The sequence below is a fragment of the Canis lupus genome, chromosome 5, assembly GCF_048164855.1.
Source record: "Canis lupus baileyi chromosome 5, mCanLup2.hap1, whole genome shotgun sequence".
Classification (NCBI taxonomy): domain Eukaryota; kingdom Metazoa; phylum Chordata; class Mammalia; order Carnivora; family Canidae; genus Canis; species Canis lupus.
The window spans coordinates 42,337,949-42,362,443 of NC_132842.1; the positions used below are offsets into that span (position 1 = coordinate 42,337,949).

The 24,495-nt window shown below is 44.6% G+C and overlaps 2 protein-coding genes across 8 annotated transcripts in view; one reads left to right on the plus strand and one right to left on the minus strand.

Annotated features, from left to right (window-relative positions):
- The window catches only part of STK32A (serine/threonine kinase 32A), a 130,649-nt gene extending 114,545 nt beyond the window's left edge, over positions 1-16,104 (plus strand). For 2 of the 3 annotated variants that reach the window (XM_072826391.1, XM_072826392.1), the window contains 2 exons: positions 12,016-12,080; positions 12,496-16,104. In XM_072826391.1, the coding sequence (XP_072682492.1) occupies positions 12,016-12,080; positions 12,496-12,586 (156 nt within the window). In that variant the 3' untranslated portion in view covers positions 12,587-16,104. Of the gene's footprint in view, positions 1-373; positions 2,517-12,015; positions 12,081-12,495 lie in introns of those variants that run through there. The other variant, XM_072826393.1, reaches the window with a different exon arrangement.
- A 1,709-nt stretch (positions 16,105-17,813) lies between these two features.
- DPYSL3 (dihydropyrimidinase like 3) overlaps positions 17,814-24,495 on the minus strand; it is a 119,693-nt gene continuing 113,011 nt past the window's right edge. For all 5 annotated transcript variants that reach the window (XM_072826386.1, XM_072826390.1, XM_072826387.1 and 2 more), the window contains exons 13-14: positions 22,013-22,175; positions 17,814-21,087 (exon numbers count right to left, since the gene is read on the minus strand). In XM_072826386.1, the coding sequence (XP_072682487.1) occupies positions 20,999-21,087; positions 22,013-22,175 (252 nt within the window). In that variant the 3' untranslated portion in view covers positions 17,814-20,998. The remainder of the gene's footprint in view (positions 21,088-22,012; positions 22,176-24,495) is intronic.

The window sequence follows — 24,495 nt, forward strand, 5'->3', positions numbered from 1 at the left end:
TCTGTGTGTGCACAGTCGCTGAGCACCCAGGCAGCTCTGGGTCCACAGCAGAGCCATGACCCTTCACTGCGGACCCCTCGCTCTGCCGCCAACTCCATGCAGCTAGTGCCCCCCTCCAGCTCTCACTTCAAATTGTACAATTTCCCGGAAGACACACCAACTGGTAGTTCTGCAAACAAACAAACATGCTCGATATCCCTCATTTCTCTAGTCCTCCAGGAACACTGTACTTTCACAGTTTCCCCACGTTGGGGAAGGGGCCCCTTGCCAGCGGCCCGCCCTCGAGTACTTTCTACCACCTTCCAAGGGGTGCTGCGCTGTGGCACAGACACCCCTACCCCCCCCTCACCGCGCCTGTGGCTTCTCCCTTCAGCCTCCTCACGGTCAGTTCTGCGCGTCGGAACCCACTGGCTCCTCCAGACTTGCTCTTGCTTTGCACCTGTAGCGCTTGCCCGCACGGGCTCCTCGGCAAACAGGCCCCAGAACGTAGCCAAGACCAAGAGCTCATCTTTATTATAAATGTTCTAAAGTTTCAGTGATGATGGTGATTTGTGAATGACTTCCTACCGGGCCCACCACCCTCTACCTGGTCCGTGTCCCCTCCCCAGCCATCCTCGTGCTGGATCATCCTTGCCCTCACTCAAAATCCTCTAACCACCTGACCCTCAAGGCCTATAGGCTTCACTTTTCTTTAGGACCCTGGCTCTTCCCTTTTTCTTCTATGTTCCACTCTCAGGTCTTCACACAGGGGCTTTCCTGTCATCCTTTACACCTTAAATGCCATTTGCTGAAGAGAAGGTCCCTTCGCTCCTGCACACTTTCTCAGCCTCAATTTTTAATGCCTTCATGATATTAACATAATTTACACATATTTATGTGTTTGCACTTCTTTTCCTATCCCACTAAAACGAAGGCTCCTTGTGGGGGAAGACCAGGTCTTACCCACCAGTATCTTCATGGAACCCCAACAAGTGCCTGAATACAGTAGAGGCTCATAAACAAGAGGTTCAGCATATTGGAAGGAAAGGAAATCTTGTAACCAGACAGGGAAAATTAGGCATCGCTCTGCCGAGAGTTACAAAGTCATGTTGCCCCACCAGCATCTTCCTGGGGTCCACTCCTGCCCTACTTCTTTCCCAACACCGGGCCCCAGGAAGCCTCCCTCCTGATGTGAAAGGCCACGAACCACTTACCAGCAGTACAGACTCTAGCATTTTCTACCATCACCCACTGCTTCCCCCTTTCTTCCAGGCCTCCTATCAACCTCAGGATCATTTACCAGGAAGTGGCTTTGCCAATGATAAAAACAGGCCCTTCCATCTCTAATCAGGGAAGTGTACATTGCTTGACCTTTTTGTTTTGTTTTTAAAATTTTATTGAGGTAAAAAAAATTTTATTTAGGTACAGTATATAGAACACAAAATTTCCCACTTTAACCATTTTTAAGCGTACAATTCAGTGGCATGAAGTATATTCACGATGTTATACAGCCACCACCGCTATTCAATTCCAAAATTATTTGTTACCCCAAACCCCATTTATCTTTAATTTCTCTCAGCAATGTTCTGTTCTTTTGAGAGTACAGATTTTTCACCTCCTTGGTTTAACTTATTCTTACGTATTTTATTCTTTCAGAAACTATGGAAATGGAATTATTATTTTTCTTTTTAGTGGATTGTTAAGACCTAGTGTGTAGAAACAGAACCAATTTTTCTCTGCTGATTCTGTATGCTGCAACTTTGCTGAGCTCATCTATTAGCTCTATTAGCTCTACAGCTTCCTTGTGGATTCTCTGGGATTTTTCTATATATAAGACCATGTCATCTGCATATAAGTATAATTTTACTCCTATCTTTACATTGTAGATGCCTTTAATTTGTTTCTTTCCGTGACTGCTCTGGCTAGAAATTCCAGTGCACTGTTGATAACAATAGTAAAAGCAAACGTCTTTGCCTTTTTTCCGATCTTAGGGGAAATACCTTTTCCCATTAAGTATTGTGTTAGCTGTGAGTTTTTTTAACTGTGAGTTTTTTTATAAAGGCCTTTTATCTTATTGAAGAAGTACCATTTATATTTCTCGGCTTTTTAGTGTTTTCATCATGAAGGGTTTTGAATTTTGCCAAATGCCTTTTCTGAGTCAAATGAGATAATCTTGCACATTTTCCTTTTCTTAGTTCTATTAATGTGATGTGTGATGTTGGCTGGTTTTCTTATGTTGAATCATTCTCACACTCCTGGGATAAATCCCACTTTTTCATTGTGCATAATCTTTTAATATGCTGTTGGACTTGGTTTGCTAGGATGTTGTCGAAGATTCTTCTACATTCATAATGAGCATTGTCCTGTAATTTTCTTCTCTTTTGATGTCTTTAGGTGTTTTGGTATTGGGGTGAAGCTGGGCCATAGAATGAGTTAGAAAGTGTTCCCTCCTCTTCTGTTTTTTTTTCCCCCCGAATGAGTTTGAGAAAGATTGGTGTTATCTCTTTTTTAAACGTTTGGTAGAATTTACTGCTGAAGTCATCTGGTCCTGGACTTTCCTTTGTTGGAATGTTTCTTCTTACAGATTTTTACTTGTAGATTACTCTTTACTTGTTACAAGTCTGTTGAGATTTTATATTTCTTCTGAAGTCAGCATAATCATTTCTTTTTCTAGAAAGTTGTTCATTGCATCTAGATCTTATTGTTGATATACAGTTGTTCACCCTGTTTTTCTATTTCTATAAGGTAAGGTTGAAAGTCATGTCTCCACTTTGATTTATGATTTTAGTTATTTGCATCTTTTCTTTTTTTTCCTTACATATGGCTAAACATTTGTCAGTCTTGTTCATCTTTTCAAAGAACCAGCTTTTGGTGCGATTATGTCTGTTGTTTTTCTCTTCTCTATTTCATTTGTCTCTGCTCTCATCTTTATTATTCTCTTCCTTCTGCTAGCTTTGGGTTTAGTCTGCTTTTCTTTTTCTAAGTCTTCAAGGTATGAAGTTAGGTTATTGATTTGGGATATTCCTTTCTAAGGTAGACGTTTACAGCTAAAATTCTCTCTGATTACTGCCTTCCCTGCATCCCCTAAGTTTTAGTAGGTTGGGTTTTTTTGTTTATTTATCTTGAAGTTCTGGTGATAGTTTTGACACAATGGTGAAGAGTTTGTTATTTAATTTTCACATATTTGTGAATTTTCCAATTTTCCTTCTGTTGTTGATTTCTAGCTTCATTCTGTTGTGGTCAGAGAAGATAATTTGCATGGTTTTAATCTTTCAAAATGTATTGAGACTGTTTTATACCCTAACATATGGTTTCCTTCCACGGTTTCTTTTACATTTTTTAGCATATTTAGGATAGTTATTTTAACGTCTCTGTTTCAGGGTACCCGGGTGGCTCAATCAGTTAAGTGTCCAACTCTTGGTTTCCGCTCAGGTCGTGATCTCAGGGTTGTGAGATTGAGCTCTGCATTGGGGTCTGCTGGAGATTCTCCCTCTCCCTCTGCCCCTCCTGCTCAGCTCTCTCACTCTAAGGTAAATAAATAAATCTTTAAAAAAAATAGGGGATCCCTGGGTGGCTCGGTGGTTTGGCCCCTGCCTTTGGCCAAGGGAGCGATCCTGGAGTCCTGGGATCGAGTCCCATGTCGGGCTCCCGGCATGGAGCCTGCTTCTCCCTCTGCCTGTGTCTCTGCCTCCCTCTCTCTCTCTCTATTGTGAACAAATAAATAGAATCTTTAAAATTAATAATAATAATAGAGTCTCTGTTTAGTAAATCCAACGTTTGGGCATCCTTAGGGGTAATTCCTTTGAATGGGCCTTGTGATTTTGTTGTTGAAAACTTGACATTTGAATATTATAATGCAGTAAATCTAGAAATCAGATTCTCTCCTTTTGTAGGGTTTGCTCTTTTTTAATTGTTGAAGGCAGTACTTGTCTTTTTTAAAGTAACTTTGACAAACTACTTTTGCAAACACTGTATTCCTTGTCATGTGTCATCCCTGCAGTTCCTGTTATGTTAGCTTGTGTTTAGCTAATATTTTGACAGAGATTTCCTTGAACCCCAGGAGCATTTTTTAAGTTGCTTTTTTTCTTGATTTAGTGTTTCCTTGGTTGTTAAAAAACCTTTGACTGCTTTCCAGCATTCTGACAAAGTTAGCTCCGACAGTTTCTGCTTGTTTTTTGTTTCTGTTGATGAGAGCCTGGAACTGCCTGCTCTAATAATTCTGTTCTAGTTCCTCTAAATCTGGTACCCTAGGTTTAAAAATAAAAATTATTTTGCTTCAAAATAAAGGTTAGTATTCCCCCAAAGAAGAATTAGGAAGCTCGTGAACCTCAAAACGGTACTCTTATCTACTCTTTGACATCAAGGTTTTTAAAATGTGAGGATCAATCTTGGCAACTCATTATGGTATTACCATGTTCATTCATTTATTGTTCATTTATTCAATACACGATTATAAAGTGGTGGCTATGTCAGGAAATGTCTCCAACTTGCTAGTCATTGCTGCCCTTAGAGTACAAAGTGCTCTGGGAATTATTCGTTGGTCCTGAGAGAGGGTCCAGGACAGGATTTCCAGAAGAGGAAACATTTGATCTGGTTCCTCTAGATTGAATAGAGGTGGCCATGCAGAAAACAAAGGATAAGGCCATTTCAGGAGTGGTATATCCGGAGAGTATAGAAATGCCTTCATTATTTCAAAAGAAATTAAATGGCAGATGGTTGCCAATAGTAGGAAATACCCACCCATGCTGTGTTCAAGAGGCCTGTTCCACTGCCCATCCTCTGCCCCTTCATCCAGAGACACACCCCAAGGCATCCTATTCTTCTAGCCAACTCTAACAAGAGTATCAATAATAGCCACTATTATTGATGCTAGTTGTATCTTAGTTACAACTAAGATATGTTGTTAGTTGTATCTTAGCCTCCAGTTCTGTCCCACTGTAGCTAAGAGTCACCATGCTGCTCTGGGATCTGATTCATCACTGCTTAGGCACCATATTAGAAAAGATGCAAGTATTGACAAGAAAATTCTAATCGAGCCACAAACCTGGAAAAGATATCAATAATCCAAGTGTGATCATTTTAGTGATAATGCAGAGTCTCCTACAACTCCTTCAATCTTTAAACCCTGTTTCCAGCTTGGAAAAAAATTTGCACAAATTTTTTTGTGCAAGATAAACCCATTGGCTTATCTTCTCCTTCTCCACATTTCATCTCCTTTCTTATTTTGCATTTCATTAAAATGGCAGTTTTCAATATAATTTTTTAGCCCAATTAATTGTATTAATAGAGCCATCATTTTCATTTAAAGATGTACTTTAAATATCCTACAAACCTACTTACCTGTGTTTTATCTGGTCAGTTTGTTTTGGTTAAATTGTTTTAAGAGGGGTGTCTGGAGGTTCAGTCAATTAAGCATTCAACTCTTGATTTCAGCTCAGGTCATGATCTCAGGGTTGAGAGATCAAGCCCCACATCAGGCTCCACTCTGGATGTGAAGTCTGCTTTAGATTCTCTCTTTCCTTCTCCCTCTGCCCCACCCACTCCTCACTTACTCTCTTAAAAAATTGTTTTAAGAGATACTAGGGCAAGAAAGATAATTTACAAAATATATTTATTCTGTGGGCATATAAGTATATACTAAAAAGCTTTATTAATGGGGAAAGCCCTACAGTGCCAATTTTGTGTATGGAAAAATAAAACCTCTTATAATATTTTTCATATATCTTATTTTATATATTTGATATTTATAGAATATATATTTGGCACATACACATATATTTCTGCATATACTTACATAAATATGTGTAGCTCTAGTAGAGATGCTTTGTTTTTGTTTTTTAACTTTTTCGTGCAGGAAAAGAGGTGAGGGGAGTCATGCCTTAGGTGACTTCTCAACTTGTAAAGGTAATCTATGTAGATATTTACATCTTAAGGGGAAGGGATATAAATGTGGGCCTATCACCAGGCCCATAGCTTATTAAGGAAGAGATCCACTTGATATCATAGACACACTAGAGGACAGAATTTATTTTCACAGGGCTTATTAACAACCTCTGAAGTCCAAAAGTCCTCCAAGAGACTTTCTTAGGAATATCTGCCAGAATCAGTTTTTTATGTTGTTTTTGTTTTGTCTTAATGATGAAGATTTCTTATCTGTAGCTGTAAGAGAGAGGGAACATTCTCTTCTTTTCATCTGGTAATCATGTAGACTTTTTTAACCCACCGTTAAGAAGGTCTGTGTGTTTCTAGACTAAGAAACGAATTGCATTAGTGAGTACTGAGCAGAAAGGGGCATGCTTGAAATGCTCTAAACTTATAATAAACATAAGAAAGAGGTAGAATGATCTTGTTAAGAAGATGGAATGTGGGGTGTGTAACTATCTGCATGATGGTTTCTACATGTTGAACAGTCAACGCTAATACAACTAGCATACTGGTAAGTTGATCTTTGATAGAGTATTTAAAATCTGTTAGAGAGGGGCACCGGGGTAGCTTAGTGATTGAGCGTCTGCCCTTGGTTCAGGGCGTGATCCCGGAGTCCTGGGATCGAGTGCCCTATCGGGCTCCCTGAAGGGAGCCTGCTTCTCCCTCTGCCTGTGTCGCTGCCTCTCTGTGTCTCCCATGAATAAATAAGTAAAATCTTTAAGAAAACAATCTATTAGAGAGTACATGTCCTCTCCCTCCAGTGAGAGCTATCATCTCTTGTGAATACTTCCTGTCATGACCAAATGAGGCAGTGTGTGTTCTGGTTACTTACCAAATACCTATATGATTCTTTTAAATGTAATGATTTTTTTAAAGATTTTATTTATTTATTTATTCATGAGAGACACACAGAGAGAGAGGCAGAGGGAGAAGTAGGCTCCCTGCAGGAAGCCCTATGAGAGACTCCATCCCGGCACCCCAGGATCACACGCTGGGCCAAAGGCAGACGGTCAACCGCGGAGCCACCCAGGCGCCATAAACGTAATGATTTAAACATTAACTCATGTATCCTTTGTAAGCATTTATTCCCTTATATATAAAAAAAATAGGAATAGCAATAGCTGTTTGCTCTGCTCATCCCTGAGAATTAGGTTCAAAGAGTTCTAACCAATCCTTTCCTTCTCAGTCAGATAAGACCCATTCATCCCTCCATACTCCTTGCCTCCTGCTCCTTTCCTTCATCTTTTCTTTTTGGCTACTGTTGTTGACTTATCCATGTCACTAAACTTCTTAAAACTTTTTCATCTAAAGTAAAGGAAAGAAAACATGTTGAATGTGAACACTTCAAGGACCAGGGGTGGAACTCATGGGGTTGACAGTGCCATATCACAAACTCCTCCCTGAGTATCTATTTGATATCTTTAGGTAACACAGGATTAGGTGATAGAGAAACAAATTCACATGCATTTCTGTATTTTAGTTTATTATAATCTTCATTTTTAATGTTAAACATATTTTAAGTGTTAATATTTTAAATATTTCTCATGTTATATTTTAAGTAACATTTCAAATGTCCATATATGTATCTATAGCTTTATATGTGTTTATGTGTGTTTATATATATTTTATATAAACATATATGTTTATAGCATATATAAACATGTATATAAATATATTACACAGTATTTTTACATATATTTTATAATACAAAATTTTGTGTATGTTTATATGTTTTGTTAATATATGATATATAATACATAAACATATATACATATATAAACATAAAATATTATATATGTAAAAATATTGTATAATCTTTTATGTATATATATTTATATTTTATGTAATACATCAAATGTTAAAATAAAAACACCTTGTGAACTATACTAAAAAAAAGAAAAAAACCTTTAGTTCAATTAACCAAGGAAAAAAGAGAGAGGACCCAAATCAATAAAATATAAATGACAGAGGAGACATTACAGCTGATAGCACAGAAATGCTAAGGAACTTAAGAAACCACTGTGAACAACTATATACAAACAAACTGGACAACCTAGAAAAGATGGGGTGTTTTTTTACTAAGAAAAATTCTTAGTAACATACAACCTACCAATTCTGAATCAGGAAAAAATTAAAGATCTGAAAAGACCAATTACTAGTAAGGAATTTGATTCAGTAGTCAAAAATCTCCCAATGAAGAAAAGTCCACCAGTGAAACCATAGTGAGTTTTCCCATACATTTAGAGAAGAATAAACACTATTTCTTCTCAAACTCTTCCAAAACAATCAAAAAGGAGGGGACACCCCCAAACTCATTTTATGAGCTTAGCATTACCCTGATACCAATGCCAGAAAAAGACAGGAAAAGCAAAGGAAACTCCAGGTCAATATCCTGAGGAATACAGATGCAAAAACTCTCAATAAAATACTAGCAAACCAAATTCAGCAGTACGTTAAAAGGATCATTCACTATGGTCAAGTAGGATATATCCCTGGAATGTGTATGGAGATGGCTCAACATATGCAAATCAATGAACACGATAGATCACATTGACAGAAGTGAAAGAGAAAAATCATATCATCTCAAGAGACATAGAAAAAGCATTTGACAAAATTCAACATCCAGCATGAAAAGAAGTCATAAGAAATTAGATATAGAAGGAACATATCTCAACTTAATAAAGTCCATATATATCAAGCCCACAACTAATATCATACTGAGTGATGAAATACTGAAAGCTTTTCTTCTAAGATCAGGAACAAGTCATGGGTCCCCATTCTCATCACTTCTATTCAGCATAGCACTGAAGTCCTAGTCAGAGCAATCAAGCAACAAAAAAGATATAAAAGGCATCAAAATTGGAAAGGAAGAAGTAAAATTGCTTATTTGAAGATGACATGATTTTAAATATAGAAAATCCTAAAGACTTCGCTAAAAAACTGTTGGATCTAATCAATGAAGTCAGTAAAATTGCAGGATACAAAATTATCATATAGTAGCATTTCTATATTCTAACAATGAGTTATCTGAAAAAAATCCCACTTACAAAAGCATCAAAAAACAATAAAATACTTAGGAATGAATTTAACCAAGGAAGTAAAAGACATTTGTCCTGAAAAACAGGATGAAAGACAAAACAATGATGAAAGAAATGAAAGACAACATATATAAATGGAAATAAATCCTGTATTCATGGAATGGAAGAATTAATATTGCTAAAATGTCTGATTACTCAAAGCCATCTATCTATAGATTCAGTGCAATCCCTATCAAAATTCCAATGAGATTTTTACAGAAGAAGAACAAAAGAAATCATAATATCTATATGGCACCACCAAAGACCCCAAATAGGCAAAGCAATCTTGAGAAACAAGGACAAAGCAGGAAGCATCATATGTCCTTTTTTCAAGCTATACAGACACATAGATCAAGGGAATAGAATGAAGGGTCCAGAAATAAACCCATACAAGTACCATCAACCAATACTTGACAAGGAAGCCAAGAATATTCAATGGAGAAAAGACAGTCTCCTCAATAAATGGTGCTGGGAAAATTGGACATTCACATGTAAAAAAAAATGAAACTAGACCCCTATATCTTACAAAAATTAACTCCCTCTAATTAACTCAAAATGGATTAAAGACTTAAACGTAATGCTAGAAACCATAAAACTCCTAGAAGAAAAGGTAGGAACAAAGCTCCTTGACAATGTCCTTGGCAATGACTTTTTGGATATAACGCCTAAAACACTATGAACAAAATTTAAAAGAAAAAAAAAACAAGTAGGACTGCTTCAATAAAAAGACAACTTATAAAATGGAAAAAAATATTTGCAAATCATGTATCTGATAAGGTGTTGTTATCCAAAATGTATGAAACTCATACAACTCAAAAGCAAAGCAAAACAAAAACAAAAACAAAAATCCAAACAGACCCCAAATAATCCAATCAATAAATGGGCAAAGGATCTGAATAGACATCTTCCCAAAGAAGATATATGAAGGCTAAAAAGTACACAAAAAGGTGCTCAACATTATTAAACATCAGAGAAATGCAAATCAAAACCACAATAAGATTATCACCACACACCTGAGAGAACAGCCATCATCAAAAAGACAAGAAATGCCAAATTTTGTCAAGGATGTGGAGAAAAATGAACCTTTATACACTATTGGTGGAAATGTAAATTGGTACAGCCACTATGGTAAGCATTATGGAGGTTCCTCCAAAAATTAAATCTAAAACTACCATATGATTCAGCAATTCCACTTCTGGGGATATATTGAAAAGAAATAAAATTACCGTGTTGACGGGATATCTGCCCTTCTATGTTCCCTGCAGCATTATTTACAATAGCCAAGGCATGGAAACATCGATGGATGGATGGATGAAGTTGTGGTTTGCTCACTTACACACACACACACACACACAGAGGAATAACTAATATTCCTTTAAAAAGAAGGAAATCTTGCCATTTGCAACAACATGGATGGACCGTGAGGGTGTCATGCTAAGTGAAATAAGTCCGACAGAATGACAAATACTGTGGGATCTCAATTATGTGTGGAATCAAACCAAGCAACAAACCCATAGAAAAAGAGATCACATTTGGGGTAACCAGAGGCGGGGGGTGGGGTTGGGTGGGGTTTGAGTAATTGGAGGCAGATGGTCAAAAGGTACAAACTTTCAGAGATAAATAAGTACCAGGGATGTAAAAGTCCAACATGATGGCTGTATGATCTACAGAAAGGTGTTGAGACAGTAAATCCTAGGAGTTCTCACCAAAAGGAAAAACCATTTTTTTCTTTTTTCTTTTTTAATCCATATGACAATAGGTGTTAACTGACCCTGTCATGGTAATTATTTCGCAATATATGAAAATCAAGTCATTATGCTGTACACCTTGAACTTATACAGGGCTGAATACCAATTATATCTCAGTAAAACTAGGGGGAAAACAACACTTCTGATAAAGATATTTCTAAGAACCCAGTGTATAAGCTATATATTTTATATATATTATATTTTTTATCTATATAAATACATAAATGTTTTAAATAAAAATCTTGGTAAAGCTGCTGTCAAGAAGCTCAATCGGATTATATTTATCCCATAGTTTCATGTCCCCCGTGACTGATACTAGAAATCCTGAGGGTTACAAATACCCCATTCTGAGAATAAGAGTAAGTGTAGCAGAGTCCTGTTTCTCTCTTTTGTTTTGCTCCCTCCCCGCTCCTCTGAAATGTCCTCTCCTTTTTATTTGCCTCTTGTATCACCTAAACATTCACTCAGGAAAGAAATCTCTTCAGTACTTGAAGACCTACTATTTCCCAATTCCTAGATTTTTTTTTTTTTTAACGAATGAATAAATATCTTTTCCTCGGGCCATACTTTTTCATCAGAAGTCATTTGGAAGTATTTACACAAGTCGCAGACTTGTAAAACATGACCTGGGTCTGACACTGGCCCAGGCCTGGTGATTATCACTGCTTTGAGGTTAAATTTTCCCATTATGATGGGGGAGTCAAGAGAGATGGTGAAAGCTGGACAGTAGAGTCAAAGCAGGGTCTGTGAGAAAGCCACAAATGCAGAAGATCCTGCTCACTGCGCCTGAGGTACAGTTAATCAACCCCATACAGTCATTGAGGGGAATGTTCCACCAGAGCTCAAGGCCCAAGGAGAGCCCCAAATTAGGACCAAGGAGAGGCCCCAATTAGGCCCAAGGAGAGCCCCCAAACCATTCACAGGAGGGCCAGGAGATGACTACCCAGTAGGTAACCAGCTCAATAAACCCTCACCCCCACACGCCTTTAGGCCGTTGTTTCTTCATGGGCTGAGTGGCTGGAAGACATCATAACCCAAGCCTTCCTCATTGTGGGGAGCAGAGGTGACATATTTTATCCTCTTGTGGTTTCTTATTTGTTCCCCTCTTACTCTAATTGGGGCCTCCTGCCACACATTTCCAGTGTCCATTGTGAAGATCAACTGGTGCTTCTTAGATCTGAGCCCATCAGTGAACAGACAGTAGGTTGCTGAATGTCCGAGGGTCCCCACCGGTCTGCTAACCGCATCTCTCTCCCCCCCCCCACCCCCACCTGTTCCCCTGGAAGACGTGCCTTCTCCAAGAGCATCTGGAGTCTGTCCAGAAGGAGTTCATCATTTTCAACAGAGAAAAGTAAGTAAGCCCTGGTTCAACAGTAGCCCAGCAAACGATGGAATGTTTGAGCCAGACTTTACTGGCAGAGCCTTCAGAGATTAACATTTTTAAATTTTTTCTAATATCAAAAATGATATATACATATCCGTAATGGGGAAAATTGGAAAATTCAGCCCTTTTTTTTTTCTTTTTCTGTCTGAGATTTCAAAACCTGCAATACGTGAATTAGCTTAGCATCAAGTTTCCGTTTCAAGGAAGGGCAGAGGAAGGAGACTCAAACACTTAAAATCAGTGACACATTAAAGATGGTTTCCTGGACTCCCGCCCCTTTCTCAGTTGTTGGGCTTAATTCTATCACTTCAAAGCTTAAAATCATTTGTCTTTTTAACAATAAGCCCTGGTGTTGTTTTTTCTTTCCTTTTTTTCTTTTTAGAGTAAAAAGGGACTTTACTAAAAGACCAGCTAACCTAGCTCTGGAACAAACCAAAGACCCACAAGAAGAGAACGGCCAGAATAATGAGTGAAGTCCTCCCCCTCTTCTGCTTGGGACACTTCCTGCCACTTCAGCCAGGAATTGTTGACAGTAGTTCTCACCTCTCCACACCACACACACCTTAGAAAATGTGTATGAATGCCTTTGGGAGGAGGCAGCAGGATGGAGACAGAGTCCCAGGCACCTGGGACCTACTTTCACCACTAATTAACCACGTGGCCTCCAGCAAGTCACTTCCCCACGGTCGCTGCTTCACAGTTTATTCATCTAAAATGAGAGGGTTATACTAGAGGAGCTCTGTGCTACCTTTTTCCTGCTACCATTCTGTTATTCGACACAGCCTTTATCTTGATTTTAAAAGGAATATTTAGATGCAGATTTCTTTTTCCACCCCTCCTAACTACACTGTGACACGTGGGCAAATGGACACTGGTAGGTGGGTGATTGAGTGAGGCTCTTCAGAGCCAGGGAAGTTCACAGAGAGGTCAGGATCCCCACATCTTATTGAAGAGAGAGAAGGAATTCAATCAGGGAGAAATGAACGGGAAATTAGGGGTGACACAGATTTATGAGGCCTTCCAGTGGTATTCTGGAGTCAGCACACGGTATCAGCGTGCGTCAGCTAGCAAGAGCCTTGGGAGCACATCTTTCCCATCACCCCAGACAGTGATGTGAAGCTGGGCAGCTGAGATTGGTGATGAGCAGTAAATATTGGCAATATTTACACCATGGTAATGGACAATTGCTTCAAATCAGGGTTCCCCCCCCCCCCACAAGTCAGTTGTGAAGCAGTTATTAGCATACTGCTCACGTTCTTCTAGGAAGTATGTTCCTTGAGGCTAATTGTCCTCTTATCAGAGACCTGTGTCTGGAGAGGATCAGAAAATAATACGATCACGGTCACGTTGAGACCATGTCCACTTCGTAGCACAGTACTGCTACACCTTTTCTATGCAGAGGTTACAGTCTAAATAGAATGGGAGGTGAATTTGGAAGATAGTAAAATTTACACTTGGAAAATCCCTTAAATTACCCACACTGTGGTACGTATCTTCTCTTAGTGAAGCCCAGTGCAGTGAGCCACCTTTCAGGAATGAAACAGATCACCATTTGGGGGTTTGTTTTGGTTTTGTCTTTTGTTTTTGGTCCCATTTTCAGCCAGTATCAGATGAACCAAAACGTGGAACCAATTATACATGCCTTTGTAGCCTGGAATAACATAACTGTGGGATGCTCCCACATTTGAGAAGTCTAAGGTCACGGAAATGAACTGAAGGCACCACTCAACTACAAGAATGGTGGGCAAAATTGCCTATTTACAATATTATTGATGTCTCAGTCTTTTGCTTCGTATATTTTTATTTATTTGCCTAACACAAAGTTAAATTCACCTAAGGGAGATACGCATATGACTTAGCTCCACTCTCCTGATACACAGAAGATCCTTGCAGAGGAATGAGCTCCGGCAACTCACAGATGCCACGGAGTAGAGTCAACAAGCGAACAGGCTGGGGGTCGGGGGCTGTTTTAACCTCTTGGCTCCTCAGATCATCTAAACCTTGTCCTTACTTATAGTGAGGGCCTTGCCAGGATGGCAGTAAGCAGGCAACAGGGAAAACCAGACAGAGAAAAATGGGCAGAAGTAACAGATCCTGCATCTGCTGCACCAGACATCCAGGAGGGAAGCCACTCTCAGGCAATTACACGTGGGTAGGAAGCCAATGCTGGCTTTTAACTTGGAATTCAGGATTTCCTCCTCAGTGAGTTAGCAGGCCCAGAATTTCTGCCAGAGCTGTGAACAGTGCCTCTCTACTTTAAGAGCAACCATATTTTTGTTAAGAATTAAAGCCAGCTCTTCCGTTCTGTTTGATTCTCTTTTTTCTACATTTCCCACATATTACTTGCCTGTGCTATTTTGCTTTTCTCCAGATGCTATAAACTACGCACTGGGCCTGACTCAATTTCTAATTATATATGAAAAGAGCAAGTGGAAGGTGACCAGGTTCTTTTCCAGTTGGTAATCGCAGAGTGTCAGGGGCCACTGGATGTTTACCAACTTGCATTCCTTCATGTGTTTTGACTCAAGTCTTCTGTCCTGTGGACATAGTTCACCTGCTGAGATCAGATCATCAGTCGCCTGGTTCCTCCTCTTGCTGTGACCTTGTACGTATCATCCCGGAGGAAAGACTTTGGGAAACACTGCAGAGCAACAGGATCTAGGCTCTCCATTGGGAAGGGAGCCAACCATTGCACATCTGTACAATTTGTAACAGGATAGGAACCCAATACCAGCTCTGTAGTTTGAACCCCTAGTTCATATTTCCAGTGAGTTGCCGTTGTGCCTGAAGCACCTCTGTGGACATTCAGGAGCAGTGGACACACCGACTAGAGAGCACAGCCTCAGAGCAGTAAGATGGATTGTCAGTCCTAATCAGGTTACAGACCCACAATGTGTTTCCAGTTAGAAACGAAAAAGCATTGCATCTAGAGTATGGAACAACAGATTATAAGCATCTCCCACCGCCACACGTTTTAAACATTAGGACAGTTTTCCAAAAACCAGGACACCTAAATCTGTACCATGATTGCTAGATGTTGATATCAGAGTCTTTGGTTTTATTCCATAACTGGAATCAAATGTTACTAACATAACTGGGTCAAATGTTACTACCCTAACCAGCTGGACCATGTCTCATCTAGATTTGTGACAACCAAGGCTAAGAATTTAAGAAAACAAGCTGACTACTGCAGCCCTTTGTGTGGTATTCCCACCATCTTCTAACTGCTTCCTCCCTTACCTGGGGGCAGCATCTGAGAAATCGGAGCAGGTGTTGAAGACCAAAAGCCTCTGGTTATAACACTCTTACTCTGCAGCAGGGCCACCCACCCCCTTGCATTCAGTGACCTGTAGTGGTGGCGGTGGGCTGTGTGTGGGAGGAACCAAGCCCTGAAACCCTGCCCACAACCCAAACTCCACAGAAGTAAATACTCTGCTAATAGCTAACACATCTCGATGGCAGCACTGGTTTTGGCCGGAGGTCATTGCTAGGGCAGGGACGAATGTCAAGCAGCTCGAAGCACTGCTAAATTAATTTACGGTCATTAATTAGTAGTTCAGCTTCTTGTGATAGGCAAGTTTTAACCAGAAAGGACTAGACTTGAGCTCATCATAGCTTTTCTAGACTGGACAAACAGCTAGGGAGAAAAGGAATGCTAATATAGCTGGCAGGAGCCAGCGCTGCTGCTTTTGATGACGCAGCAACGCTAAGGCTTAAACTCACCGGCTGAACGAAAAGGCATGCAGAACACGGTGGTGGTGTCGGTAGCCAGTGGTGCCTGCGTTGTCTACACATCTTGTTTCCCACTGTCTGCCCATGATCGCTCTCTCTTCTAAGCTCAGCGTGTCTGACTGAGGTTAAACACTGATGTTCGAAATCCAAACTTCAGTCCTCTGTGCTGTTGCGCACAGGCAGCCCTTGGGTGGCAAACGCGTGCTTCTGTTGATGTAAATGTGCCTCGGTGTATTAAAATGTCTTCTGCAGACAGTGAGCCACTGATCCTCCTTTGTCTGCTGTGGGTGTAACTGTTTTTCCTAGAGGTTGGGTTGTGGGTGCCCAAAGTCACCTGTTCCTCTTTCCATTTCCCACTGTGGGGACCACCCTGGACCAGTGACAAGCTGGTATTACAGATGATGTTCTAGAACAGTGGAGTGCAGCACACTTTAAATGATCCACAAATACAAAAACTAGAAGCCTGACCCCTGTAGCACTCACACCTAATGGAGCACAGCCTAGAATTCCAGATTTTGCCCTTCACTCTGACCTTGTCCATGACAGCCCATGCACCTCTTTTCTTCAGCACTGTGACTTACTACCCTGCAGCATCTTCGTCCTGTCCCACTCCCTACACCAGAACAGCAGGTGGATGTTTCAAACCTGGGACACGAGGGTCACAGGCAGCTCTGGATCCTTGTCGCTGGAAGCAGCTTCCTCTTAGGCCCACAGAAGCTTAGCAGCCAGTAGACCAGCTGGTTCCCCGGGCTTGTGAAATCCACAGGCTCTTGCAAATCATGCGGGCTCTCAAGCCCTGCATGCCGAGTGCCCTGTTTTGTTCTCTGTAGCCAACTGAGCACACGGTAAGACCTACAACTCCTGATTCCGAAGAGCGCCAGCCTTAAGTACATGACCTCATTTTTTTGTGGATTGCTTTGGCCCTTCCATCGCCCCCTTCCTGCTCGTAGCTGGTGTCCCTTTTATGATGGCTTGATGGTAGCACAGCTGATTCCAGAAAGTTCTTTGATACCAGAGAGACCTTTTTATGCCTGTGCAGTACTCTCATCCCCCCACTGGTCAGATGTGACTCAGCCCCAAACAGCTCTAGCCCAGAGAGGTGTGAAAGTCACTATGTCTATTTCCCTAACATTTTTTTAAAGATCATTTATTTATTTATTCATGAGAGATAGAGACAGACAGACACAAGCAGAGGGAGAAGCAGCCTCCGTGGAGGGAGCCCGACATGGGACTCGATCCCAGGACCCCAGGATCACGCCCTGGGCTGAAGGCGGTGCTAAACCACTGAGTCACCCAGGGATCCCCTTCCCTAACATTTTTTAAAGATTTTATTTATTTATTCATGTGAGACATGCACAGAGAGAGAGAGAGAGAGGTGCACAGACACAGGCAGAGGGAGAAGCAGGCTCCATGCAGGGAGCCCAATGTGGGACTCGATCCCGGGTCTCCAGGATCACATCCTGGGCTGCAGGCGGCACCAAACCGCTAAGCCACCCAGGCTGCCCCTAACATTTTTAAAAAACTGTTTCATCTCTTCTAAATCCTGCAACATGAATTCAGTTGAGCCTAAGCTTTGCCCAGGCCCTTTAAACCCACTCTAATCCTAAGCAGTGCGCAGCTGCTGCCTTGGTCAGTGATGACAAAAAAACAAACAAAAGAAAGAAACCCTTTCAGTATCTATACTGGACTCACCCAGACTCTACCTCAAACGGTGACATGTTTTACATGAGAGGATCCCCAGGAAAAACTTTGGTCATGCTAAGTTCCAATAATGATCATCTAACTCTATGGCCCAGACAAAAACTCCACCTCAACCAAGACGACAGAAATCCCCCAAATGTCGTCAGGAAACCTCTTGTTCTCATCATATCTGCCCCCCACATTAACCACGTCCATCTTATTGTGCAATTTTAATACCGCAGGTGAAATGGCACGCCGCGCACAGAAGAAGGCTAGTGACAACATCCGTAATTTCATAGTTATTTTAATAACCAGGTGTACATTAACAGTCACTTGATGAACTTTTCCTTAATCTCAGCTAAACTCAAAACACAGTTTTCTTCACGGTTCAAACCAAACAGCTCTTCACGTTCCAGAGCTGCCTCACAGCTACCACAGATCACAGGGAGATTTACGGTCTGTTCATATTCACCGGACACAGAACGGAACACCCACACACCGTTTTCCAAAGAGGGAACTTTTACAATGAATGCTGGCTGCCTGGGACAGCCCATGGGTATATATCTGGGACTCCAGCTGGATTTTTCCAGGCGGGGGAAGGCCTGGGAAGCTTGTGGCTAGAACCAAAGTCGGGGCTCATCCACCCTGTGGGGAAGGGCTTCTCAGGGTGAGTGCAAGTAAGGCCTTTGCAGCAGAGCATGACTCTCTGGGTGTAGGTGTGAAGAAAAAGGCCAAAGGGTGACCGGTCTCTGAAGAAACCCCATTTTTGGGAGGACTCCAACACTGCCGTTTTTAGAAAACATAGAAATAGGAGAAATACCTCTACGGGGTGAGGTTGGCTGGTCTAACAATTCCACGAATACCTTCTCAACTACCCAAGATTATGGCCCTCCCAGAGCGAACCCCAGTGGACTGCTATCTGGGTAAGGAATAATGAGAAGGTGGGGGACAGCTGGGGGACCCTCAGAGGAGGGCCAGGCCAAGAGATGAGAGGGCCAAAGAAAGCTTGGGCAGGAGATGAAGGTCCAGCATGCCCTCCCACACTTGGATGAGATGCCGTGAATCCGAGAGAGCTGTGGCTTGCATCATGATTCTCTTCCTAAACCCCGTGTGTAGGGAGGGCTCTTTGATGTGTGCCTTGTGGAACAGGACACATTCGAATATAAACTTTAACTCCAGTAACAAGGTACGAGAAACCAAAGTCAAGGAAAGAGAGGGATTTTTCTTGAAATTCTTAGGAATCTCTGTGCTTGGGAAATTACTTCTAGTCAGTGAAGAAAGGGCTTTCCCAAACCTTGTTGCACATCATGAGGGCGTTAGCGTGGAGAGCTTGTGTAGGCTATCCAGTTCGGGGGGAATGAACGCTGCGTTCAGCAGCCCCGGTGCAGTGCAGCTGACCAGCCTGGCCACGAAAGATTTATTGTCATGGCACAGAGAGGTCATGGAGGGAGGAGCTGGACTCTGGGTACCAGGAGCCCAGGGTCCACAAGAGGACGCACCCTCTAGTTGATTTCTTCCCTCCACCCGGTGGCTGTGGCTGGTACTGCAACACGCCCCGCAGAACAGCCCGGCCCGGAGGCCCGGAGGTATTTCGTGTACTTGCTTCGGGTCGGACAATCTCCCTCTGCCTGCAAACCCGTCATTCATTCTGAGTTCTGCGACAGGCCAGCAAATCTATGAGTCACAAATCAAGAGCTACGTGCTCCCCCACCTTAAGTTTCCTTTAAAATAAAGGCACCATGAACAAGCCTTAGAATAGCATGCTTCCCTATTATGAGGAGCAGCGATCATTCTCACGACCAGAACAGTGCTTAGCTGGCTGGGGGACATCCTCCTCGCTGGCTCTTTCCAAATCCCTTTTTAGCCACACTGTTCCCCTCTCTCTGGTCTTCAGCTAGAGAAGTGCCATCAGAGAAGCAGCTTCAACCTGAGCACCTGAAAGGTGTCCGAGGCCCGCTCTTTTTCTTTCAAGTCCCTAGTACGCAGGCTTAGGGGGTCCTGCCAGCTGCATCCCACAAGCACAGGTATCTGATCCCAGGGCGACTATGTTCTCTCTGCCCCCGGCCCCCCTAGCTCTACAGATCCTCATCTGGCTCACATTGAACTTTCAGAAGCGGCAGGATGGGGAGATGGACACTGAGCTCCACTTTGTTATGTGCCACACCCCACAAGGCTGCACGTCACTTCCACCACCCTGGGGGCTGCAGGAAGACACCAAAAGCTCCCCCGGAGGATGTGCTGAAGGAAGGGCAGACAGTTGAGGGCTGAAAAGCAGACCCATGGTCCCAGAATGTGCCCCCCGCCCCAGCCTCAGACTGGCTTTCCCAAATCCTTGCTTGGCTCCCACCTCAACCGAGACCACCTGTTCACAGCGAAACTCCTAGAACACCTAAGCACATACATTTTCAAACCCCAAATCCTATCCAATCACAGATGTGCCTGGAACTCGAGATGGAAAGACTCGGCCACTCACCGCCAGCAAGAGCAGCCCTTCCTGGGGGTCCCCCTCGGCTTGTCCTAACTCAGGATGCCGGATGCACGCTGCTCTCCCGGGTGGGCAAGGCCCCGAGCACGTGAGGTGATGATCTCCAACACGCGTTTAGAGGAAGGCATGTGAGCGCGGCTGCCCCGCCCCGAGGGCCTGCGTGTGCTCCCAGCTGCTGCCTTTTAAAGAGCACCAGAGAGGCAGGCAGGACAGAGAGGGAGGAGGGTTTCCTCCTCTCTTCCTTCCCGGCCCAGGAAAGAGGAGAATTTGAAAGCAACACTGAGAAAGAGGCCCTACGAAACACTGGCATGATCGAGCAGGTGAAGGTGATGGTTTGGGTTTTGGTGTTTTAATAAAATGTTCAAAGGAATAAAATCTAGGAGGGGATGTGACAAAGTCTGGAACCTGAAGACTGCCTGCCTTCTCCGCAGACCCCTGGAGACCGTGAGGAAGGGGCGGCGGCCCCAAGTAGCCATCATCCATGGAAATAAACGTGCTTCAACACAACACACAAGCCCCCTTATGCTCACCCACCCGCCCGCCTCCCCGTACACACCCTACCCCAGCCCCTCGGAGCCTTCCGCCTTACTCTGGGCTCCCACCACCCCCTCACCACCAATACCCACGTCCCTTTTGTTGATTTTCCTGACATCCCAGCTTTGTCTGTCCCCTTGTCATAAAATGCAGCACTACACACGCGCTCAACACTATATAGCAGACGCTTTTACCTTAGTAGCCTGTCTGATTGCATGCATGGAAATGGGGGGAGGGGGTCAAACAAATCAAGGCTATGCATAAACAGAAAACAAAGCAATATTCGTAAAGCTAGGCAAGCGAGTGTAGCATTGGAGAAACATAAGGCTTGAGGCTTATTGATTCTTTAGATCGCAACTGTTTGGATTCGCTTTCCTTCTTAAATATTGGTGTACCATTTTGGCTTCAAGAAAATCTCTTCTTGCTTCCGCCCCTCTCTTTGGGGAGGGGTCGCTTAACTCAGGGACGTGATGTTAGAGCGGCCTCCAGGGGGTGCCACGATACGCTTGCTGGCCGAGCGGACCCCCTCATCCACTTGGGTGCCTACGGTTGGCAACACATCCCCAGGAAGGAAAAAAGGGAGAGGGGGGTGTGGAAAAGAGAGAAATTGGATTAGTTTTCAGAGTGTCAGACGGCAGGCACCCTCCTGGCCTCATCTCCCGAGAAATTTCCATTCCAGTCTATCAAACATTCTAGGTGTTTCATATCCATCCTCCCGAACGCCTATCTCCAGCAGAGAAAAAAAAAAAAACACAAAAAAACAAGGACCACAGAAATGCAAACCTACAGTTACTTTTCCCCATCGTAAGACTACAGGCTACGGGGCAACTAGACAATTATTTTCTATGAATATTAGTTCTTAAAGCATCAACCAGGCTAGCCCAGCAGAGCATTTACTCAACAGCGGCTCCAACAGAGGTGCACAACACCACGCACAGCTCCCACGGCCGCCCGCAGAGAATCACCACCAATTCATCATGGGAGTCATCGCACCCCACCCCTCCAGGTGTGACCTCTAAGCAGAAATGGTCATCATTTAAGCCTGATCTTTGGGGCACCTGTGGCTCTGCCGGTTGAGCATCTGCCTTTGGCTGGGGTCTTGGGATCCAGCCCCGCACTGGGCTCCCTGCTCAGCGGGGCCCCTGCTTCTCCTTCTCCCTTTGCTTGTGCGCGCTCTCTCTCTCTCCTCTCTCTCTTTCTCAAATAAATAAAATCTTAAAGAAAAAAAAAAAACCAAAAACCTGATCTTTAACCTCTTCGAAACTTATCTTGCTTTCTCAACGGGATTCCTTTTTGAGTTGGCAAAGTTTCCTGCTGACCCCAGTCACCACCTTCCAGAAGGTGTTGGGGGGGGCTGGTTCCCAGGTGGCCGGCCAGCTCCCTACCTACCCCCTCCCTCCCCCGCACCCCCCTCACCAGTCCACCAGGCCCTTCTCACAGAAGGGCACCTGGCGCTTCGCCCACTCACCAGACAGGCTGAATCCCGACTGATGGAGGTTCCTCACGGGCGGGTTGGGCCGCGTGGGGGAGCCCCGGGTGGAGCCCGCGGGGGTGCCCCCTTTGGGTGTGGTGGTCAGGTCAAACACCGGCCCGTCGTACAGGCCCCTGGGGACCGCATGCAGGTCTGCCATCTGCAACAGAGAAAGGGGTCACCCCAGAGTCTGTCAACACGTAAGGTCCCTTCTAGCTAAGTCGGGGAATCCAGGGTGCAGTGGGAGCCAGGAAATAAGACAAATAGTAGGGTGCCCTAAGGGAAGGAGAAGGAGAAAATAGAGGGTGTGGAGACAGAGCGACGGTACAGAGGTCGGCGAGGACCTCTCTAAATAGGTGAGCTTCGCTCTTCAGGAGCAAAGGGACCTGTTGTGGGGGGACATTGAGGAAGGAGAAGGAGAGGCTACGAAGTCAAGGACATGGGGCAGGGGTGGTGGCGGAAGCAGCGTCCCCAGCAGAGGAAGCAGGTGGGGGAAACAGGACAGATAGAAGGACCGCCGGCTGGCCCGGAGCAGAGGACGCAGGAAGGGCAGCGGTTTGGGACAAGGTCGCAGTGCTGGGGGTGACATCCCGTGGGGGCTCCAGGCCCGCTCCTTGGCACAGAGCAGAGCTGGCAAAGCTGGATGGCGTCCTGCAGTCCGGCCCCTGGCCTCACGCTGTGGCCGTGAGCCCTCATGGGCCTGTGGGGCCGATTGGCCCACCCCCTGCCAGGAGTGGGGGTGGCGGGGTGGGGGCGGCTCAGGGTCACACGAAACATGGTGGCTCCCCCGAGTGGCTCTCGGCAGACGGCGCAGGGCAGACGGCACAGGGCAGCGGTACAACCAGCACCCGCCTTGCCCACATCCCGTCACAGGCTGCTTGGGGGCGCCGGGGGGACAGGGTAGCTCATGGCAAGACTCCCAGCCTGTCTGCACGGAGCCTCCCCTCCCCTCTGTGGGTGACTCCGGTGTAAGCACAGAGGTGAAGCTCGACATGTTCGACATGTTTGCAGATGCCGATGATCTAGGCGGGACCACGTCTCTCTCCATGGTCCCCAAAAACCTTGGCCGGGGGCGCTGGGAGGCTCAGTGGTTGAGCATCTGCCTTCAGCTCAGGGCGTGATGCCAGGGTGCCTGGATCGAGTCATACATCGGGCTCCCCACAGGGGGCCTGCTTCTCCCTCTGCTTGTGTCTCTGCCTCTCTCTGTGTCTCTCAGGAGAAAAGAAATAAAATCTTTAAAAAAAGAGAAAGCCCTTGGCCAGTAACTCTAGATCAACATTCCTTTGGGTACGTTATCTTAAGCACCTCAACAGGAACACAGAGCTGATGTAGACGAGAGGTTTGGGTTCCATTCTCTTCTCTATTAGGCCAAACCTGGGGCGTGGGATTTCCCGCCACACTGGCTAACCTTAAACCATCGCTAATAGGGAGGAAACGCTGTCATAAAATAAACAGTGCGGGCTGCAGGGACATTCAGACTAAATGACAGATGCCTCTGGAAATGCATGCACGGCCTAAGAGACGCTGCGCCTCATCCCGGGAGGGGGCCGGGAGCAGATCGGACCTGGCCCGCGGCCTTGGGGAGGGAGGCCTGCAGCAGCAGGAAGCAGGAGCTCTCACGCGCAGAGCAGCCAGGTGCCTCCAAAGACACCCTGGGGTGCCGGGAGCAGGTATGGAGTTCCTGTGAGCCTCCCTCTAATGGCCACCGCAGTGGCCCAGCGCCCCCACCGCGCCGGCAGCACGACTGAGGACTCACTCTCCCGGCGGCGGGGTGCCGGCCCGTCCCATGTGCACGGGGGACCGCGTGCCTTCCAACCGACCAGGTCGGGACTGGGGGGTCAAATTGCGCCCCATCCCAGGGCCGGTCTAACCCTGCTCTGGGGGTCCCCAGCCCTTACAGGAAGGCGACCCTGCGATCGGTGTGGGGGTCGCAGCGGCGCTGAGGAAACAGAGCTGTGGGCCTCGCCAGAAGTCAAGGAGAGCCGCTCCACATGGGACATGCGGGGAGATCCGTAAGTAGACACACACAGATACATGTCTGTGTATCTGTCTTTCTACCTGTCTGTCTATGAAATCGGGGGCAGAAACAAGATTGTATGCGAACCACAGAACTAGCCAGAAGAGTCATGAACACTTGCCCTCGGGAGCAACGCTGGACGGAAGAGAGGAGACCCCGAGGGGCGGGTGCGGGCTGCTGACTCTCATGCGTGCCTTCCTCCAAGAGGGATTTTTTAAAAAAAACATAGACTATCTGGAATTATTATAATTTTAAATTATTTCAATTAAAAGTACCATAAAAATGGAGGAAAGTCATTTAACAAAAAGGTTTCTTGGGCCAAAAAAGGTTCAGAAACCCCCTGCTATAGGACATCAAATCTGTGCAGTTGTCCCCTGGGGAGAGGTCTCTGCAGGGCGTGTCCTCGGGAGGGTCGGGGGCACACGGTCCCCTCCTGACCTCGTGGGTACCGTCCCTGGGCCCC